Raw genomic sequence first — 19664 nt, forward strand, 5'->3', positions numbered from 1 at the left:
GGGGCAAAACTTACCTTAGGCCTCAATACCAGGATAGAGGTATACTTCTGGATTATGTCTTGTGGAGACTTATCAATGGACATCCTTTTCAAGGCAAAGCAAGTTCAGGGTTGAATTCACTGCCTAATTCTTGTAAGTACTCAGGCTACTGTAGCATGCATTTTGTTTTGAATACATCCCTGGGCTTTATCTTATTTTGTCTATTAATCTTCCATTCAACTGTAATTCTCTTACTTTGTGTTTTAATACGCTACCTCACTTTTATTATTTTTTTTAGCGAGGCAAGAAACAGCAAACCTTGGACTCAGGGTAGACACAGGAACGGGCGAAGGAGACGGAAATATGAAATGAATTGCGCTAAGTTAAAAAGGCCATTTCTATAGAGAGAAATATGATGAAATGTGAAATAAACTAAAAGGTCATCCTAGAAGGAAAATGCAAGGGCGACCCCCTCAGCACATTTTCTGTGTGCTACTGAGTTCACTCACATCTCCTTTAAAAGATCTCTCTCCCCGGACTACAAAGTACAGATCTCATGAGCCATCTAACGAATTCTGAATGTCATCTTGATTTAATGCGAAATGTCAAGAACTACTTCTAAGTAAACGAACATGTCTCCTATAAAGTGCCATACAGAGGCCATTTTAATTTGCTAAAACAAACAAACAAAAAACCAAACAGAACGAACTTTTTCTTACTGCTACATCTACCATCTTAAAAAAGCGATACCCAGAATTTAAATAACCTATTTTCAGGTGTTACTTAAACAAAAGCATTTGTGTAAGTATTCTTGTAAGAAAAACCAGTGGCAAACAAACAAAACCAGAGCCCAGACGCATAATTCTGGCTACGAATTTTAAATTATGTTTTATTTTTCTGTCCTGAAAATTCTGTTCACTAAAACTTCATAGTATAATAGAAACAAACACATAAATCCATTGAGCCTCTGCATAAACAAACATTTTCAGACTTTACTACTGATGCATTCTTCAAATTACCCGCAAAAAACTAAGTGCTTATAAAGAATGTTTTAGGCTATGCTGATGATTTAAAAACAAGCACACAACCAACATAAAAACAAAGAATTTTCCTCTTTTTCAGGAGAAACGTCTTGTGTGAAGTTATCGTCTAGAAACATGTTTGCTGTCAATCCTGGGTGAACCAGGATGGCCGCTTCCGTTCTCGCTCGATGATCCTCTTGCCCTGGTCTTGCTCGGAGGGTGTCTCCCCCAAGTACAGCACCATGGTCTCCACGGTAGGAGCCTTGAAAGGGCCTCCCTCTTGCTTCCCTATCTGTCGTCTGATTTCCGCTGTCTCTTTACACACCTTCTCATAGCAATAGCCACAGAGGACGTGTTTCTGTTTCAGGTGACCGCATTCAGGACAAACGTCTATATTGTTCTTAAAAAAAACCCAACCAAACAAAAACATTTTAACAAGAGGCAATATAACGCACACATCACTGACAGGAATGAGGCTTATATGTAAACTTCCTTGGAATGTCCATGCCGCACAAGGTCACAGGACCACCCAGTTCAACCTCATTTTAATAGGGAAACTGAGGACACACACTGATTTGAATTAGTAGAAAAATTGGGACTAGAATTCAGGTCTACCGACTTTGAATCTGGTACATTTTTACTTAAATACAACAGTCTTATTATGTGAAACGGTACTCCATTCCCCCATCCTCAAAAACTAAACATCTGATAAGGAGCCCATCAATACATTGGGGTGAACCACACAGCCAGCATCTTAAATAAGACACCAAGGTAAAGGGAATTCACTTTTTCTTTCAGTCTATCCTGGGAAGAACAAGGTGATAAACACATTACAAGTTGGCTTCCCCTGGTCATCAGAGTGTAATTCAAATTCCTGCATGGAGTATAGCTGGTATGTGGTGTGAGTTTTCTTCCTATAAATTAACACTGATTATTCCTTAATGTAAAATTCCCTATATATTACAATTTGAGGTTTCATGAGTTTTATATGTCTACCCAACTTTAATAAGACAATTCTAACCTCTAAAGAAGTCCTTTCATTGTGTTCTAAAGGTAGGTTTGAAATATAAAGAAAAATAGTAAACGGAAACATCAAAGAAACTCTGAGCACTTCCGAAGATTAATCTACAAACATCTGTGAGGCAGACGACAAAAAGAACTCCATTTTCTGAAAGAAACAAAAAACCTTGCAAATCATTTGCCTCACCGACTTCTCATCTTACTCCAATACCTGGAAAACTGGATCGCACATCCATCTTCGAGGTATGGAAAAAATACCCACCGTCACTTGGTGCCCTTTTCCTAACAAATCCCTCAGCATAACACACTATATGTAGCAGAAAACAATTCACCAAAGGAAATGAATGCACAAGACGAGAGCTATTCTTTTCCCTCAGAAAAAACAAAGTCAGGGAAGTCATGTAACAGATCGTATTCCTAAACTCTTAAATTCTCTCAACCAAACTGTATGAATTATTGGTGCCTCAATTAATGAAGTATTTTTCAGTTGCACATTTTAAATCTGGTCCCAACTGTGACTCAATAATACTTTAGAGCTTAAGTTCTAAGGGTTTGGTTTAATACTGAACGTGGAGGCTCATGAAAGTCCATTTTCTGTCCTTGAGTTCCACCTGTACTGCCCCATTGCTGGGGAATGCCGTGGAGTAAACAGGAACTCAAATCACGGCTATTAAAGCCATAAATTAACAGATCAAAGGTAAGAAATGCTGGGCTTCCCTGGTGGCGCAGTGGTTAAGAATTCGCCTGCCAATGCAGGCGACATGGGCTCGAGCCCTGGTCCGGGAAGATCCCACATGCCGTGGAGCAACTAAGCCCGTGTGCCACAACTACTGAAGCCCGTGTGCCTAGAGCCTGTGCTCCACTACGAGAGAAGCCACCGCAATGAGAAGCCCAAGCACCACAACGAAGACAACAGAAACTAGAGAAAAGTCTACGCGCAGCAACAAAGACCCAACACAGCCAAAAATAAATAAAATTTTTTAAAAAAAGGTAAGAAATGCTAAAATTTTTGTTACTAGATCAATGAAGAAAGTGTACCCATGGGACATGGTGGGGGGGATGAGGAAGAAGAGCACTGAGATCTAGAACTGTCTGAGGATAGGAACACACACAAAGTTTCAAGAGACTGCTAGGGTTCAAATCCTGCTTCAGCTTTTAAGTCTGAGACCACGGGCAAATTCTTTTTGCCTCAGTTTCTTCATCTTAAAACTTAGCAAAACAATATTTACTCTGGAGGGTTGTTGTGAGGATATGATGAGAAAATTCATGTAAAGCGCTTAGATACATCATTAGCACTTAATAGAGATTAGCTATTTTTATTACTTATCTAAGGATTTTCCTTCAACTGTACCTTATTGGATACAGTGAAGAACAGAATAAATCTGTAAGGGCTAGTAAAACCCCATAATCGAATAGATCTACGCTTCTGACTTTAATTTTAGGGTCTGCCATAGTTAAAATGTTTATTCATATATGGTTCAAAATCACACAGCTTAGGACTGGCACAGCTCACAATACAAAAGTCACATAGACTCTTAACAACCCAGTCCTCTGTCCAGACTCTAAACTCCCTCCTTGACTATGTTCCTAAGACTTAGGCTACAAGACAGTAGATACACACACATACATAATGAGAATATTGTATTTAATTTAGGCCAGAGGAAGGTAGATATGTAAGATCTGAAAATAATTCACTCATGGGTTATGTGAATAAACCAAGAGAATATGCGGTGGTGGACATGAGAAAAAGCACACCAACAAAAATCACCATCTTACCTTAACTTTAATAAGCTTATGAGGGTTTCTTCTCCTACACCGGTTAACTTCAATGCTGCGTCTGTTTTTGGGAGCTGCCATCCAAAAGATGTTCTCCAAAAAGCTGGAAATCTCCTTACTTCCATTGGTACCATTTGCTGGTTCTGTAAACATAGCTGGACCTTGGACCGCTAATGCTGGTCCTATAAAACAAACATGGAGATACAGAATCAGTTTCTAACTTCTAAATGACCATTTACAGGTATCATTCTCCTTAACAATCAACAATGATATATCAAAAGGCACATATAAAATATTACACTCAACAGGCATTTAACAGGAAACCTTAGTAGCTACTGAAATATAGTAAAGCTCACTCATAAAGTAATTTTAAAGAACACAGAATTTTTCTTAGTGGCACCTGCTTAAATGAATCGGTTAAATTCTACCAAGAGTTTCTCATAATACAGAACTCAGGGGTTTAGTGGTAAACATGAATAAATCTAAGCTTGAGATTTCCAAAATCCACTTCCTACTGGCACTGAGATAACTGTTGATTGCCCTTTTATATTACATTCAAATTGGGTTAGCTCCTCAGTCATATCCTGGTAGGCCCTTTAAGTCACTTCGTTCTTCATAATATTTAATCTCAATCTCCGTCAGCTCTCTAAGGAAAAGAACTAGCTCATCACTCTTTGTAGAATATTAATTTATTTATGTGATCATCAACATTTCACTTTTGTTTTTAAAACTGTTTATAAAATCAGAGAGTTTCCTTTACCGTCTCTTTGCAATATTCCTCAGACTTGCAACAGTTCTTTTGACTTTAGGAACGCTTAAAAATATACAAAGCTGTCTAACACTTAACAACTTGTATTCCTTGTCAATATATCTAAAAGTATTGCTATGCATAGTCTGATGTAATAGCGCAGGCTCTGGAAGGTCTGTGTGACCTTGAGACCTTTCTGTACTTCTTCAGTTGAAAAGTGGAGACACCTAATGGGATTGTCGTGGAGATTATCTCAGGAAGCACATGTAGGCTTTGACATATAGGGGGCTCACGGTTCAGACTGCCTGGGTATTATCATTATTATGTTCGGGGTACCTTGGAAATCGAGTGGAATGTAAATGTCAAAGCAATGACAATTTTAACAACCAAGACACTTCCCTTTAAAAACGCGTGGCCGAAGATCAGGACGCGGAAGCAGGGCAGAGCACGAGCGGTGCCCACCACTCTGCCTGGGGTCCCCTCCCCACCACCCCTCTCCACGTACCCCATTGAGGACTGGGAAAGCCTGGCCGGCTCTGCCGAAGTTTCCGCTGCAGTTGCTCCCAAAAGTTCCAGAGGAGTCCCTGGGCTGCGGGCCACAGCAGAACCTTCTGCCTCAGCATGGCGGGCGCCATGTTGCTCGCCCGTAAACCACTCCCACCGAACCGCTGGGTCCCGCCCCTACCTCGAGCATGCGCACACATGCAGAGTCGGGCAAACGCGCACCTAGAACTACAACTCCCAGCATGCCCCTGAAGCGTCTCTGAATTTCCTCCAATCAGAGAGAGGGAAAGGAAGGCGCGGGGAGGGGAATTGAAAAGAAACGGGCCGCAGTGCGCATGTGTGCGGAAGTGCGCTGGGTCTTCGGGTAAAGATGGCGGAGCGTGGTTACAGCTTTTCGCTGACTACATTCAGGTATGGAAGGGCCCCGGAGGTCCTCCTCGTAACCGAGGTTGCAGGAACTCTGCTGACCCGGTTTTTACCGTCCTGGTCTCGGGCTTGGTGCTTCCGGAGGGCCCAGTAGGGAATGGGGGTGGAAATGCCACTTTGCAAAGTCATTTGCAAGGCCCTCCCGCGGCCTGGGGAGCGGTAGTGCCTGGGGTTCGTGGAAACGCGAGTCGGGGGGTCCGGGGCGACCTTGACGCTGCTGGAGGTTGAGGCCGTCACCCAGGGATTTGCTTTAGCTTTGGAGATTAGGGAAGAAAGTAGCTTTGCATTAGCTGTCTCCGGGTGTCCCGTTCAGAATTCAGGATTTCCTTCCTGACCGAAGTAGGCCTGATTCGGGAGTTTCTGGAGCTCGGACTCTTGGTCAGACCTATGGGGGCCCTTTTTCTCGGAAAGTCCTAACTTTACAGTTTGGTCCGAGTCTTAGTCTCCATTTGGCACTAATGTCTCTCGAAACCTCTTCTCGCTTTCCTTTTCTTTGGTGCCCCTACTGGAAGCTTAAGGACTGAAAGTGAAAGCGTTATTTATCTTTGTATTCTCTAGTCTTTGTAGGCGCCAAACTACTAGGCTACATTTGCGTTTTGGCTATTATTCTGGGAAGGGGATGTATTTATTAAAAAAAAAGATTGTAGGCTTTTTTATTTTAGAACAGGTAGATAAGTATATTTTTCAAAGTAAAGGAGTTAAACTATCATCATTCCCAATGTAAGAAAACCGTCACCAAAGGATTTAAGAAATCGACGGGGGAAGGATTCAATTTGGCCTTTTTCCTACAGACCAGTGATGCCCCGTTTAATTAAAATGTTTTCTTATCTGACTGCTGAAGGCGGGCCTCATCTGACTTGTTGAGGACTTTCTGTGTGGGTGGAGCTTAGTCCATCTCTTTGGGCTACCATCTGTGTTAAATGTTATCTCAACACCTTACAGATGAACTAACCACAGCTCAGGCAAATTAAATAACTCGTCCCTGGTCATAGATGAGTAGCTGAGTTAACATTCAGACTAGGTTCTTTCTGACGACAAATTTAATACATTTTCCATTACTGTGCGACGTCTTCTTAAAATGCTAAAATACTTTTCTTTTAATAAAAGGTCTCATCATACACAACAATAGGGAGCAATGTTTGCCAAGTAGTCACTGTTCATATTCGTGAACAAAGCAAACCTGGACCTTTATCTTTAAGAGAGTGTAATCCTAGTGGAGCTGAGACATAAAACAACTATATGTTAGCAGGGACTGAATCTTTCTATAATAAATTTCCTTATTAAGACACAGTCTTAAAAAAAAAAAAAACACAGTCTTGCTTTTTAACATGATAGTGCATTTATGTATTAGATTAAAAAATCTGTTTCCAGCCTGTTGGAGTACTCAGAGTTAAACTACTAAAGGTGGAATGACAAGAGACTATACTATAGGAGGTGTTCTTGTGGATTACATTTAGTTGGGGATATTGACAATAAGTGGATAAACAAATGGGTGCCTACTAATGCATTCTGAAGAATGTTTTTCCTTTACTCAGGAATTTTTATCAAGAAAGGGAGAAAGAAGGAACAAAACTTTAGATTGGGTAGTCAGGAAAGACCAGTGTTCTGGGGGACTGAAAGATGAAAGGGAGCCAACTGTTTGAAGATTTAGGGGTAGAGAGAGTTGCAGACAGAGGGAAGAGCATGTATGAAAGTGCCAAAGTTGAGAAGGACCGAACTGATAAGAAGGCCAGTGTGTTAGAGTATAATGAGCAGAGACTTAGCATGGGTCAGGCCAATTTTGCAGGGCCCTGTAGGCCAGAGTAAGGAGCTTTTATTGTAAGTGAACCAAGAAGTTATTATAGGATTTAAATGGGGAATGACATGGTACAAAAGTAACTCCGGGTGGGGGAAGGGAAGTAAGAGTGGAAAAGATGAAAACTAGTTAGACGGCTATTTCAGTTATCCCCGGTAGAGATGCTGGTGCTTTGGAATTGGGTAGTGGCATGATTGAATACAAAGACGGTTGATAGCTCGGTGAGCTCCCAGGTTCGTGAGCTTTCATACGGAAAGATGCAATGACAGAAGTGTACATGTGTGATTATGGCAGCAGAAGAAAAGCTAACTTTTAAGTTTACCTAATCCTTTAAAATGTCCCCAGAGGTATTTGAACTAGGTATTGAAGAATGATTGAAAGCTGGATGGACCCAGAAAGTCATGATATGATTATCGAAATAGGGACCATTAAAGGAAAACAAGTACAGCCTAATTTAAAAAATGTAAATGCTTATTGCTGTTATTCTGCTCAAGTCAGCTAATTTTGTCATTGAACAGTCTTTAAACTGCTGCCCCTAGGCTTATTCCTTAAATAGGTCTAGATGTGTGTCTGTCAGTCAAATGAACCTGGTCATAGGCTGTGTGTTGGAGTACTGACTGAACAGAGCTTACACTTTGTAAATGTTGAAAAAATAATTCAAGTATGATGAATCTTAGCCAAAGAGGAAGCATAGGACAGTATAGGTATGAGTGTGTGGGATTCAACCTAGTCTGGGTGGTCAGGGCAGCTTCCCTGAGGACATGGCATTTCTACTAAGGATCGGAGGATGACTTGGAAGGAGTTCACCAGACAGTGGTGAAGTGCGTTGCAGGCAGAGGGATTGGCTTGTCAGAGGGGTTTTTGAATGTTAAGAGTAGTTGTGTGTCTGGAGCAAGATGGGATGGTGTGAGTTGAGACTTGAGTGACAGAGAGTATCTATAATTTTGTGAAGATAAAACAGATGACCTTCTGAAACCGAAGATTATATTTTCAGTAGTAGACTGGAGATGTGGACCTAGCTGTGTGTCACTTTGGACAAATTACTTTTCATTCAAGGACTTTGTCAATAAAATAGAAAGGTTGGTGACATTTATAGTAATTGTTCTAACTCAACAGCTAGGTTGAAATAAAATGTGACCTAAAAAGCCAGTTTGGGCCTAGCTAGTAGCATTTGGCTGCCAAACTCATGGAACCAGAGATATTAAGTATAACCAGCTCATGGCATCTCGAAATAGTTTTGTATTATATAGCAGATACCTTGTTGTGACTGATATCTAGGTTTTATGTCTTAGGCCATGTCTGCTTTATAAAATGTTTAACTCCACCCACATGGATTATTTGCTGTTATTTGGTATTTAACAGACACATACATGTTCTTAATAATATTACCATTTGGTATTTGCTTGCTGCTAATTTTGTGCCAGGAACAAAAGGCATCACTTCATTTAATCTTCACAACAACCTTTGAAATATTCATAGGTAACTACTATACTCCTATTATCCCCTTTACAGATGAGAAAACTGAGACACAGAGAGGTTAAGTAATTTGCCCAAAGTCACAAGGTTGGTAAGTGGTGAAAGGCAACAGTAATGATGCTGCTTTAAGGGGCAGACAAGAAAAAACAACCTAAGGAAAGAGATTAGTCTTACACTATGAATAAACTTAGTTTCCGTACAACTTCATGATAAATTTTCAAAGCCCAGCTATTCCTTGATGCCTGATTAATGGATTTGGCCTACGTACCTGCCCTTTCTCTGAGGTGTTCCTCTAATAAGTATTTGAGAATGTGAACTTAGCAATACCTTTGTTTCTCTTTAAGCCCATCTGGTAAACTTGTCCAGATTGAATATGCTTTGGCTGCTGTAGCTGGAGGAGCCCCTTCAGTGGGAATTAAAGGTAATTAAATGCTTCATTCATTTCAGATTCCTGTTATTAGTTGTCATGATGTGTTCTTTTGGAATTAATAGGTAATTAATGTAAAAGTAAATAGCTGTGGCAGCATAATTTTTTAACAGTTCTTTTTGGGTTTTTTTGTTTTATAAATTTATTTATTTATTTATTTTTGGCTGCGTTGGGTCTTTGTTGCTGTGCGCGGGCTTTCTCTAGTTGCAACGAGCGGGGGCTACTCTTTGTTACGGTGTGCAGGCTTCTCACTGTGGTGGCTCCTCTTTGTTGCAGAGCACGGGCTCGGGCTCTAGGCTCATGGGCTCAGTACTTGTGGCTCGCGGGCTCTAGAGCGCAGGGTCAGTAGTTGTGGCGCACGGGCTTAGTTGCTCCGTGGCATGTGGGATCTTCCCAGACCAGGGCTTGAACCCGTGTCCTGAGTTGGTAGGCGGATTCTTAACCACTGCGCCACCAGGGAAGTCCCAACAGTTCTTTTTGTTAATCTACAGTATTTTGATGTTTAAAGAAAGTAATAAGCCAAAGAAGATGAATATTTTTTTTCAAAATAAATATAGCACCTTTATCTATTGTGATAACCCACAAATAGTCTTTCCTATTCAGAAAACTGAGTATTCTTTTGTTTTTTTCCACTGATTATGTATCACTGTTCTCTGGCAGTTTTTATTCTTTCCATAACTTAGAAAAGGTTAATCATAAGATAACTTACAAAAAACATATCGTTGGTTGTAAAATTTCAGATTATAAGAACAGTAGGCCAAGTAGGCAGAATTCCATTATTTTGAAACATATGGACTCTTTCTTAAGAAAAGTTGTGTAATACCTTTAGCTGAGGGACTTCTTAGTGCAATCCAGATGACCATTGAGGGAAAGTTGATTTACCTTTCCTTGGGTAATTTTAATATAGAAATCCAGAAGAAAAGGTTTTATAAATAAGAAGAAATAAAGGAGTTTGGCTGAAATGCTTCCGCAACTAGAAAACTGTTGAAGCAGAGTCTTTAAATAACATTTAAGTCTTCTTTTTTTTAAAGCTGCAAATGGTGTGGTCTTGGCAACTGAGAAGAAACAGAAATCCATTTTGTATGACGAGCGAAGTGTCCACAAAGTGGAACCAATCACCAAGCATATAGGTTTGGTGTATAGCGGCATGGGCCCAGATTACAGGTACCTTGTACCCTTTATTCTTTTTCTCACCATCTCATGAATTCCTTGTAATCTATACTTTGAGGAGAAAAATCAAAGGATGTTTTTCCTTTAATCTCCCAACTTCTCATCGTTGGCAGCTGAACTTAGTTTGCTAGTATTAGACAGACTGGGGCTTATTTGAAGAAGAGCTCAGTGCCACTCAGTCGTAAAAGAGGAGATGGATACTTACCCCTCTCATCTCTGTTCAGTGGTTTTCCCTGCTGATCATAATACCTCTTCTACCATCCAAGGGCTCAGCAAGGGCTTTGCTGTTCTCTAAATGTATTTTAAAAACAACAAAAGCAATACATGTTATAATAAACTATATATTTTTAAAGTTGTCAGACAGCAAAAGAAAGCATACCATCCAGAGTTAACCTCATTTTGTTTACTTCTGTTTTTAGCAAAGGGACAGGATTCTCAAAAGGCCACTGAAAGTTGTGGAGTATGACAGCCAGTGTGGATCCAGATGTTTATATAATCACTCCTTTGATATTTCACAGGAAGAGAGTAATCCTGTTACATCAGGGTGCCAGCAGGTTTAAAGAGATTGGCAGCTTTCTGTTTGTCATTTAAGAAGCAAAAGGAATATTATCACTTCATTCTTGATTTTGTGGAGTAAGATAGGTAGAGCCAAAATTTCATGAGTTAGAAAAAGCACCAGCGTCACTGGCATGTGATCAGGCTTCACTACAGTGGATCCTGTTACCACTGCACGGAAGGGAGACTGCAGTGTACTAGCACTCACAGAATAAACTGACACCACAGGAGTATTGTTCAGAGGGATAACGTGCAGAGCTCAGATTAGTACGCGAGCAGGTAAAGGTAAATCCTGCTTCTCTTGCTAGTATATTTAATTGTTATACTTTTGACAAATTTTACATTTTTTTAAGTTATAATTAGTTTCACGCTGTTCATCTCTGGAAGGTACCCTTTGAATTCCAATCTGTGGAACAAGATTGAGGCAGAATGAGAAACATATGCCTGAACACGTGTGTGTGTGCGTATTAGCCTGTTGCCTGGAGTGAAATATAAAAAGGCAAGGTGCCTGCCTTTGGGATAAGGGGCGCACAATCTTGAAGACGCTGTGGCGAGATATAAAGTTCTTGCATACGCTAGAGCCATGGCTGCTAAGCTAATGGGCGCCCCCCAGTCCATAGTTTCCTTCCTTTTGCCTTGTTCTTGTTCATCTATGGTTTGTCTCCTCAGTGATGCTCTGCTATTTTCTTGTAAATTAACCATAATCAGATTTAAGAACAAGACTGGCTTAGAGCGAAGAGCTACTATTGGAGATACGTGTCAAACTTGTGCTATAGGTATATGCCTACAGAAGGAGAATGAGTCTTTAGATAGTAAAGCATCTGAATTTTAATTAAATCTTATTTCTTTTCTGTTTGTCAGAGTGCTTGTGCACAGAGCTCGAAAACTAGCTCAACAGTACTATCTCGTTTACCAAGAGCCCATTCCCACAGCTCAGCTGGTACAGAGAGTAGCTTCCGTGATGCAAGAATACACCCAGTCAGGGTAGGTTGGTTTTATTACTTTAAATGTGTCATGAATTAGAAAAAAATCACTTTATGAGTAGACGTATTTTTTAAAAAAAAGAGGGCTTAGTATATTTCCTTAATCAGTGGAGAAAATCACTATGATGAACATTTCTGATCTTAACTGGACCCGAAATATTTTTTTAAAGAGAAAATGGGAATGTTTTCTTGCTGCTCGTATAGTAGCAGAAACCAACTGCTAGATAAAGTCCTTTTGCTAGTAATTAAACCATTTCTGTATGGGCAGACAGTCATTGCTGCTTTCAAATTTATCTTCTAACCAGAAATGATTATAGGCACATGATGAAAGCAATAACTCTTTGACACATCCGTATTTATTTAATTCCAGTGTTCTTCAGCTTGGGTGTGAACACGGATGAGGTAGCTGCTGATTTGTAAAGCCAGTGGAAAAGCTGCGTTTGTTGAAATGTGTCATTTTGTTAGGACACTGTTACTCCACACTTATTAACCCTGATGTTTGTATCACTCCATTTACCAAAATGATTTGACTGTCTTTTCTCAGTACCATAAAGAAAATTCATTTTGAATTGATTTGTTTAGAATGGTGTTAAATACTTTTTAAGGAGCTTAGAAGTCTAATTCGGTTTACCTGATCACTTACTTTACTTGAGGGTATTAATAAATTCTTAGCTTAGGTTGACTTTAACACCATGAAGATGGCAAGTAATTTTCATTTCTCTCTCTTCAGTGGTGTTCGTCCATTTGGAGTTTCTTTACTTATTTGTGGTTGGAATGAGGGGCGACCATATTTATTTCAGTCAGATCCATCTGTAAGTATCATTAGATGTATTTGAGGGATTTGTCGAAGGGCTCTTTGAATATCTAGTAAAAGTAGAAGCCATAAAAAGCTTAAAAATTAGAGTATTTTCTCTTTTTGTTTTTCATTTGGGCTTTAGAAGTAGTAGATACTCACTTGCACGTTTAAAATGTTGGTAATGCAGTCTTCTAATAAGGAAGCCACTTTAGTTCTGCCCCCCGTGTTCTTCTGGTATGTTGCTTGACTTCACATACCTTGAATGATTAGTTGAAATAGTTATCAAGTCTCTTTAAATCTGTGGAATTCTTTTACTTTTAAAAAATTGTAATTAAAGGTAAGGGTCTGGGTGGGGGCAGTGCCCTTTGCAGTCAGTTTAATCTTGGGGCTGACTTCAGTGTGACTCTTCCTGTACAAATATTGATGTCCATCTTGAATTCGCTGTTTTGCAAAATGGGTGAGTTGTCTGCTCTAAAGCAGAAGAAGGTTGGTGTTCAGGTTAGCAGGTGTCTGTAGAGGGTACCACTCCTCCACGTGTCTCACATCTGTCACTCATGTTTGCTGTGAGGAGACCTGAAAGAAAAAACTCGTGATTAGAAACTGATCTTTCATAGTTTATAGATCACTAGATAACGGCAAGTTCACTCAATTCAAACTAGCTTTGTAATCTGAAAAGGCAAAAAAAAAAAAAAAAAAATTTGGTTGTTACTTAAATCAGAAAAATTAAGTATTTAGGGAACTTTGACAGTGTCTGCTACCCCATATCCGAGCTTCTGAAGCTAAGTGACATGCTCTCTTACCTCCCTTTCGTGGGGGTAGCAGAGCCAGCATCACTGGCATCCAGCTTTCACCTTTTGCCCTTTTCCCCCTGTTGTGTCTAAAAGGCAGTTGGTTCTTTTAAAATAGGTTTCATCTGTTTCTTTCAGTGTCTGTGTGTATGTGTGTGTATGTATTTTTTCAATAGATGAGTCATGTTATATAGGACATACTGCTGCTGCTTTCATTCAACATTAGATTACAAATTATCAACACCTTTGAAAAATTTTAATGCAAAGCTGTGTCTTTTTAATTTATTTGCTGCTGCTGATGAAGAACTGGTCACCATTTTTCAGATATATATGACAGATTTCTAGAGCCCTTCAGTCCTAATAAGCTACAATATTATTTGTGATTATTTGCTCTCAGTTAACCTCAGTTTCTTTTTTTTTTTAACATAAATTTTGTACAATAAGTTGCACATATTTAAAGTGTACAGTTTGTGGGGTTTTTGATGTATGTAAATGCCTGAGAAAACCATCACTACAGTGAAGATGCTGGACTTCTCCATAACCTCCAAAAGTTTCTTCATGCCTTTCTGTTATTTATCTCACTAACGTATTTTATGGCGTATTCCGTTGCATTCCAGTAAATATTTTGTGACCTTAGAAGTTAGAGACGAATTATTGAAGTGAGACATAAATGTCAGCATCCTAAGTAATTAGGTTAATGATTTAAAATGTTCTTTTCCTCTTCCCTTCCTGACTAGGGAGCTTACTTTGCCTGGAAAGCCACAGCAATGGGAAAGAACTATGTGAATGGGAAAACTTTCCTTGAGAAAAGGTGGGCTTATAAAACTAGATTCCTTAGCAAACTTACTTTACAGTTTTCAGCTCTCTTTAAATAATACCATGAATCTAAACAAATTTGTTGTATGACTGTGTATTCAAGCCTATTTACCTGATAGAACAAACTTTTCTCTACTCTGGCTCCCCAGCCTTCAATATATTAAGTGGTAGTATTCATTTCTTACAAACGTCTCTTTCTGCATTCTCATGCTTTTTTTCCTAAATACTATTTTTTTTACTTCATTTTTCCTACTATCTCAAAAAAAAAAAAGACCATTGGATTTGGAGTAAAAAAATTGGGGAGGAAAATTTTTAAATGATGTAAGTGATAACAGCTTACATTTTGACGATTACAAAAAAAAGAAATTGTGAAGCCAAACCCGGTGTTGATGGTGGATTAAAGTTGTGATGTATGTACTTGATAAAAAGCAGAGCGATATGTAAAAATCTGTCCTGCCAGCACAGCAGACTGCTCTCCCTTACTTCCAGCTGTATTGTAGACTCAGCATTATTGTAGCCCACCAAAAGATGTCCTACATTTTGAATGGGAAGAGTTCGCAATTGATTTTAACCACCAAATGAAGCTTCTCAGTACATTTTCATGTAATATTCATGTTAAGATTATTTAAAAATCTTAGACTCGGGATTAATTGGTAAATTTAAATAAGCTTCGGATTTTAAAGCAATTTTTTTTCCTTTTACATATTAGTGAGTCTTCCAAACATAAAAAACATAAGAAATTTTAGCAGAAGTCTGATTTCTCTGCTTTATTTTTATAAATTGTTATAATATTGCCAGCACACTCTGATTGTATTAAAATGTTTATACTTAAGGAAGTTTCCTAAAATAAACTCACGTTAGGGTTACACTCTTCATGATGTCCGGAATGCACACCAAATAATTGTCAATTTCTTATCTGGGGGCAGCTAGCTCAGTGAGGTGACAAAAAGAATTAATCTGTAACTTAATATTTTTAAGAGTGTTTTAGATGTTTAAGAAATCTTACGCTGTTGCTATCATTGTGTTTACATAGTCATAAATAATGTTAATAGTGCCGTAAATCATTGGGTTTTTTTCAAAAAATTCTTCAGATATAATGAAGATCTGGAACTTGAAGATGCCATTCATACAGCCATATTAACCCTAAAGGTTAGTTCAATATCTAACAGTTGGATTTGTGGTGATTGTGTAATTAACTGCTTAGAAAATTGAAATTTTTCCCTCCCTCTTGATCAGGAAAGCTTTGAAGGGCAGATGACAGAAGATAACATAGAAGTTGGAATCTGCAATGAAGCCGGATTTAGGAGGCTGACTCCAACTGAAGTTAAGGATTACTTGGCTGCCATTGCATAACAATGAAGTGACTGAAAATCTGGAATTTCAGATAACCTCTCTACTTAAACATGTTTAAAGTATGTTTTTGTTTTGCAGACTTTTTGCATACTTATTTCTACATGGTTTGATGGACTGATGTTTTTAAAATGAGACTTATAAATCATAATAAACCGTTAAATTCAACTTCCTGCTTTTTAGGAATTAGTAAAATTTTAACAGTTATATCCTGCTTTTCATCCCAGTTGATTTCTGGAAACTACATTGCAAAGCAGAATGGTGAAACTGTCTTTAGTCCTCATGCAGTTTGGGTTAAGTCAAATCTTGTTACTCTCTTTGCTGTCAGATGTCTGCTTCAGTAAAGCAAAATGCTGATTTCGGTAAACATCACTGCTTTTAGAGCTGGGAGAATCTGCAGACTTTCGTGGATTCTGAGACAAGGTGGAAGCATAGATGTTTTTCAGGCACCATTCAGTGTGTGTCAGTGAAACCCTAGCGTGCTCTGTGACATTGCACTGGAGCTGCCAAGAGTGCTAAACCAAACAGTCTCCTATAGGAGACATGTACATACATAAAAATGGTGTGCTAGCTCCTGTTGGTTTTTCCATCGCAAGTAGGCAAATGTATTTAAAAAGAGCCCCCTAGAATCTACTAAATCTTTTTAACTCAAGGATGAACGTGAGTGCTGGAAATAAAATACTAATACTTAAATGTCAAAATTATGGCTTAAGTCTCTCCCTCGTTCATGTAATCTCAGTGTAATCAGAACCTTCGCTGCAAATTAAGGCTCATAGAAGCAAGCAGATAATGGGGTACCTGAAGCCTGTTTTCATTATATGTGAAGGCATAGCACTTAGTTTTCAAGCCATCGTAGGATAAGAGAGATCATGTCATTAGTCTTGCTCACAGAGCATAGAGTTTATGAATGTCACTGTTCTGACCAACAAAGAGATCGTGGGCATTTCTGTGATTTAAATGTGGGCTCTAAAGATCTTGGTTATGATCTAGCCAAGTTTAGGCTCTTTAGGCAAGAGCCTTATCTTGGAGCGTTTTTGTCAGGATTCCCAGTTCTACCCACTGTCACTGTAACACCCCTGTAAGTGGCTGAAGCGTTATGATGGGAGATGGGAGGTACCAACTTGACCTATTTCTAGACATTTGTCTTGAACGCCTCAGTTAACATAACAGTCTCTCCTCGTCGGCTCTTGGTACATTGTGAATCGAGCACGCTAGAAGGTGAACCTAGTGTTAAAAAGGAATGGTTTTTGGAGTTAGGTCTCAACTCTCCCACTTAACTGGCCAAGTGACTGCACAAAGTAATTATCTCAGAGTGTTTTCTTAGGACTAAACTTGATTATGCAAGTGGAAGGCCTGGCAAGGTTAATGGTTAAGTACCCCATAAGTTTTAGCTCCTTTGAATTTGCTTAGGCTCTCTCTAATGTCTCATATTAAGAAACCAGAGGAATGCCAAAATTCTACAAATCAAAGAAGGGAAGAGTAAAGGCATTTTTATTTAGGACAAAAAGAAAGCAACGTGGAGGTTCTTATTGGGTGCTAACACAGTAAGTCCTATGGAATAAAGAGAGGAAGAATTAGCTGAAGCAGATCTGTGTCCAGGTTCTGTTCTTTGCCTCTTTGCCCCATTAAGTACAAAGCCTAGTTCAGCTGAAGCTGCCTAGAACTCCCTTGGTTCTCAGTTTGTTCTTTTCATTGACCTTAATTTTCACTTGTCCCCTTTTGTTCCAGTTCTTGGGAAACTCAAGTTTTTGGTCTGACAACCCATTATGCATCCCTGAATGTTCTCCAACTCTTCTGTCATTTCTAGCCGGTGGATTCTAGCTTCTTTTAATCTTATTTAAGTATCATAATGCTCCTAATATACAGTCCCCTCTCCATTTTTGGTCCAGTTTTTTTGTATCTTCTCTTAAAAAATTTGCCTCCACTTGTTTTTCTCTTCCAGTTCCTCAACTGAACCGTGAATCCCAAGTTTGCAAAACAATTATTAGCAGTGAAACGTGGAAATGTTTAAAATTCACACATGGGGGGAAGAGAGAGTTGAAAAGGAAAGGGAAATAAGGAAGAAAAGTAATATTGATCTTTATAATTATCCAGTGCTGGCTTATTGGGTACTGATTAGGTGAGAAGGGTGATCAAAGGATTTTTCATCTATTATTCGACTATGTTCATGGACTGAAACCGCCAACTCTAAGCCTTAACTTCACCTCTTTATCACGCGTCTCCTTGCTGATGTAGGCAAGCTCTGAGCCCCTGTTGTAAAGAAACACAAGCTGATACTCAGTGAAGTGCCTGAGAACATGTAAGAGTTGGTAACTCCTTTGGTTTAGAATCCTAATTTCCTGAAACCCAGTCCAGTGGTCCTGTATTAATGTCACGTTGCCTCACACGGTTCCTTCAGTTCAGACTCCTCCCTTGACCCTGCTCTCAAGGACCTTATTATCGAACCAGCAATACCTGCCTGCCAAGTAAGTGATAGCTTCCTAAGCATGAGCCTATTTTAAAAGTTAGATAACTTTTAACACTTGATCAAAGGCCCTGTCCCTGAGTTTCATCACTTTTCCCATTTTAAGTATTCCGTCAGGTACTCCCGTATTTCAAAACAGTAGGCTTATTATAGTTATTTCTGGATTCCTGAAGGTCAGCCATCGTATAAACATTTTATTCTGCAAGATGAGAATTTAGAACTCTTATACCACCCTCACTTCCCTTCTGCTTTAATTAGATCACAATGTTTAGCATAAAAGATTTTTATCTTTTAGCATAGAAGATTTTTATTAGGGGTATGTAAGTATACTGTGATTGCTTTTCCTCACTTTTTTGCTTTGTTTTCTCTGTAGCTGTCACTAATTCTTGCCAGTTCCCCCCTAACGGGATTGCAAAACCCTCTGCACAGTTTTCCTCACAGTCAGATACAAAGTAATCTGACAGTTCTCACCCAACCCTTCGCAGCCCCTCTCCCCCAGTACCATTCCAAGAAGTTTCTTGAAACCCTCTCTTTCTGCTCTAATCCAAGCTGGTTGTGTCTTTGAAACTCTTTCTTCTCCTCTTGTCTCTTGATTGGCTGGGTTTAAAAATTCTGGGTTAGAAAGAAATGTCTCCACATTTAAACTCCTATTAATTGGATACTGGAGCCTTTTGTTTTTGCTATATTTTTCACCTATTTTTTAAATTCTACTTTTTAGTAGGTTTTTACACTCTTCTTACTTTTCTGTTGATGTTTCTAAGATTTGGGATATTTTTAATTTTGAAGAACTCTTTCCTATACTCCATTATCTCCCCTTTAAAAACAAAATTCTTCTTTGATTTATGGCTGAAATATCTTCTATCTGAGGAGGCTAGTTAAAGATATTAAAAAAAATTTTTTTTTTTTTGTTCTGCTTTCTGTTTCCTTTAGATTCCAAACAGAAAAATGTTTGGAAGTGCTGTTTGTGAATCCCAAACCTACCTACCGGAGGATGCCGAATATCAGCACCTATAAGCCATTTCTCTGTGGTCTTTCATTTGCTCTGTTTCTCCTGAGAAAAAGGGTTTGAGGGAGAGGGTGATGAGAGGAGTGGGACAGGAGTGCCAGCGTTCCGTGAGGGGCAGAGAAGGGGCCGACAGCATTTTACTGTTCAGGAGGAAAACTTAAACTCTTTTCATAATGTGTCTGGAACCCCTCTGATTCCCTGTCGTCAACATCATAAACTCGACTTCCGCCTGGGGAAGGATGGGTAACTGTCCCAGCTCCACAGGACGGGAGAGAGGACTTGGTGTCTGTTCCTTATACAACATGTAAGCAATGCCCATTTTCAGCCCTTCCTCACTGCCTCCCTTCCTTTCAGGCATCTGTAGTTCAGCGCCTTCCTGGGGTCCTGCTTTGTGAATCACTTGATGCAGTTTCTCTCTGCTAACTACTTCCGCAGAGAGTCTTCCTGGCTTCAAATAACCTCTTTCTGGCGGACTTTAAACCATATCTTTTAGGTTCAGAGGATTGAATAAGTATGTTGAAAAGCACTTGGAACGATGCCTGCCACATAATAAGCATTGAATA

The 19664-nt window shown here is 39.2% G+C and overlaps 2 protein-coding genes across 2 annotated transcripts; one reads left to right on the top strand and one right to left on the bottom strand.

Moving 5' to 3' along the window:
• Nucleotides 1-941: 941 nt before the first annotated feature.
• MRPL32 (mitochondrial ribosomal protein L32) lies at nt 942-5181 on the bottom strand. Its single transcript, XM_065884240.1, has 3 exons — nt 5051-5181; nt 3798-3979; nt 942-1401 (listed from the first exon to the last, which is right to left on the bottom strand). Exons 1-3 carry the CDS (start codon nt 5178-5180, stop codon nt 1147-1149), a joined length of 567 nt encoding a protein of 188 aa, XP_065740312.1. The 5' UTR covers nt 5181; the 3' UTR covers nt 942-1146.
• Nucleotides 5182-5402: 221 nt separating this feature from the next.
• PSMA2 (proteasome 20S subunit alpha 2) lies at nt 5403-15799 on the top strand. Its single transcript, XM_065883767.1, has 8 exons — nt 5403-5460; nt 9091-9167; nt 10205-10337; nt 11760-11882; nt 12612-12693; nt 14203-14276; nt 15373-15430; nt 15518-15799. The coding sequence occupies exons 1-8, from the start codon at nt 5420-5422 to the stop codon at nt 15632-15634; spliced, it is 705 nt and encodes a 234-aa protein (XP_065739839.1). The 5' UTR covers nt 5403-5419; the 3' UTR covers nt 15635-15799.
• Nucleotides 15800-19664: the final 3865 nt, after the last annotated feature.

The sequence above is a fragment of the Phocoena phocoena genome, chromosome 9, assembly GCF_963924675.1.
Source record: "Phocoena phocoena chromosome 9, mPhoPho1.1, whole genome shotgun sequence".
Taxonomy (NCBI): domain Eukaryota; kingdom Metazoa; phylum Chordata; class Mammalia; order Artiodactyla; family Phocoenidae; genus Phocoena; species Phocoena phocoena.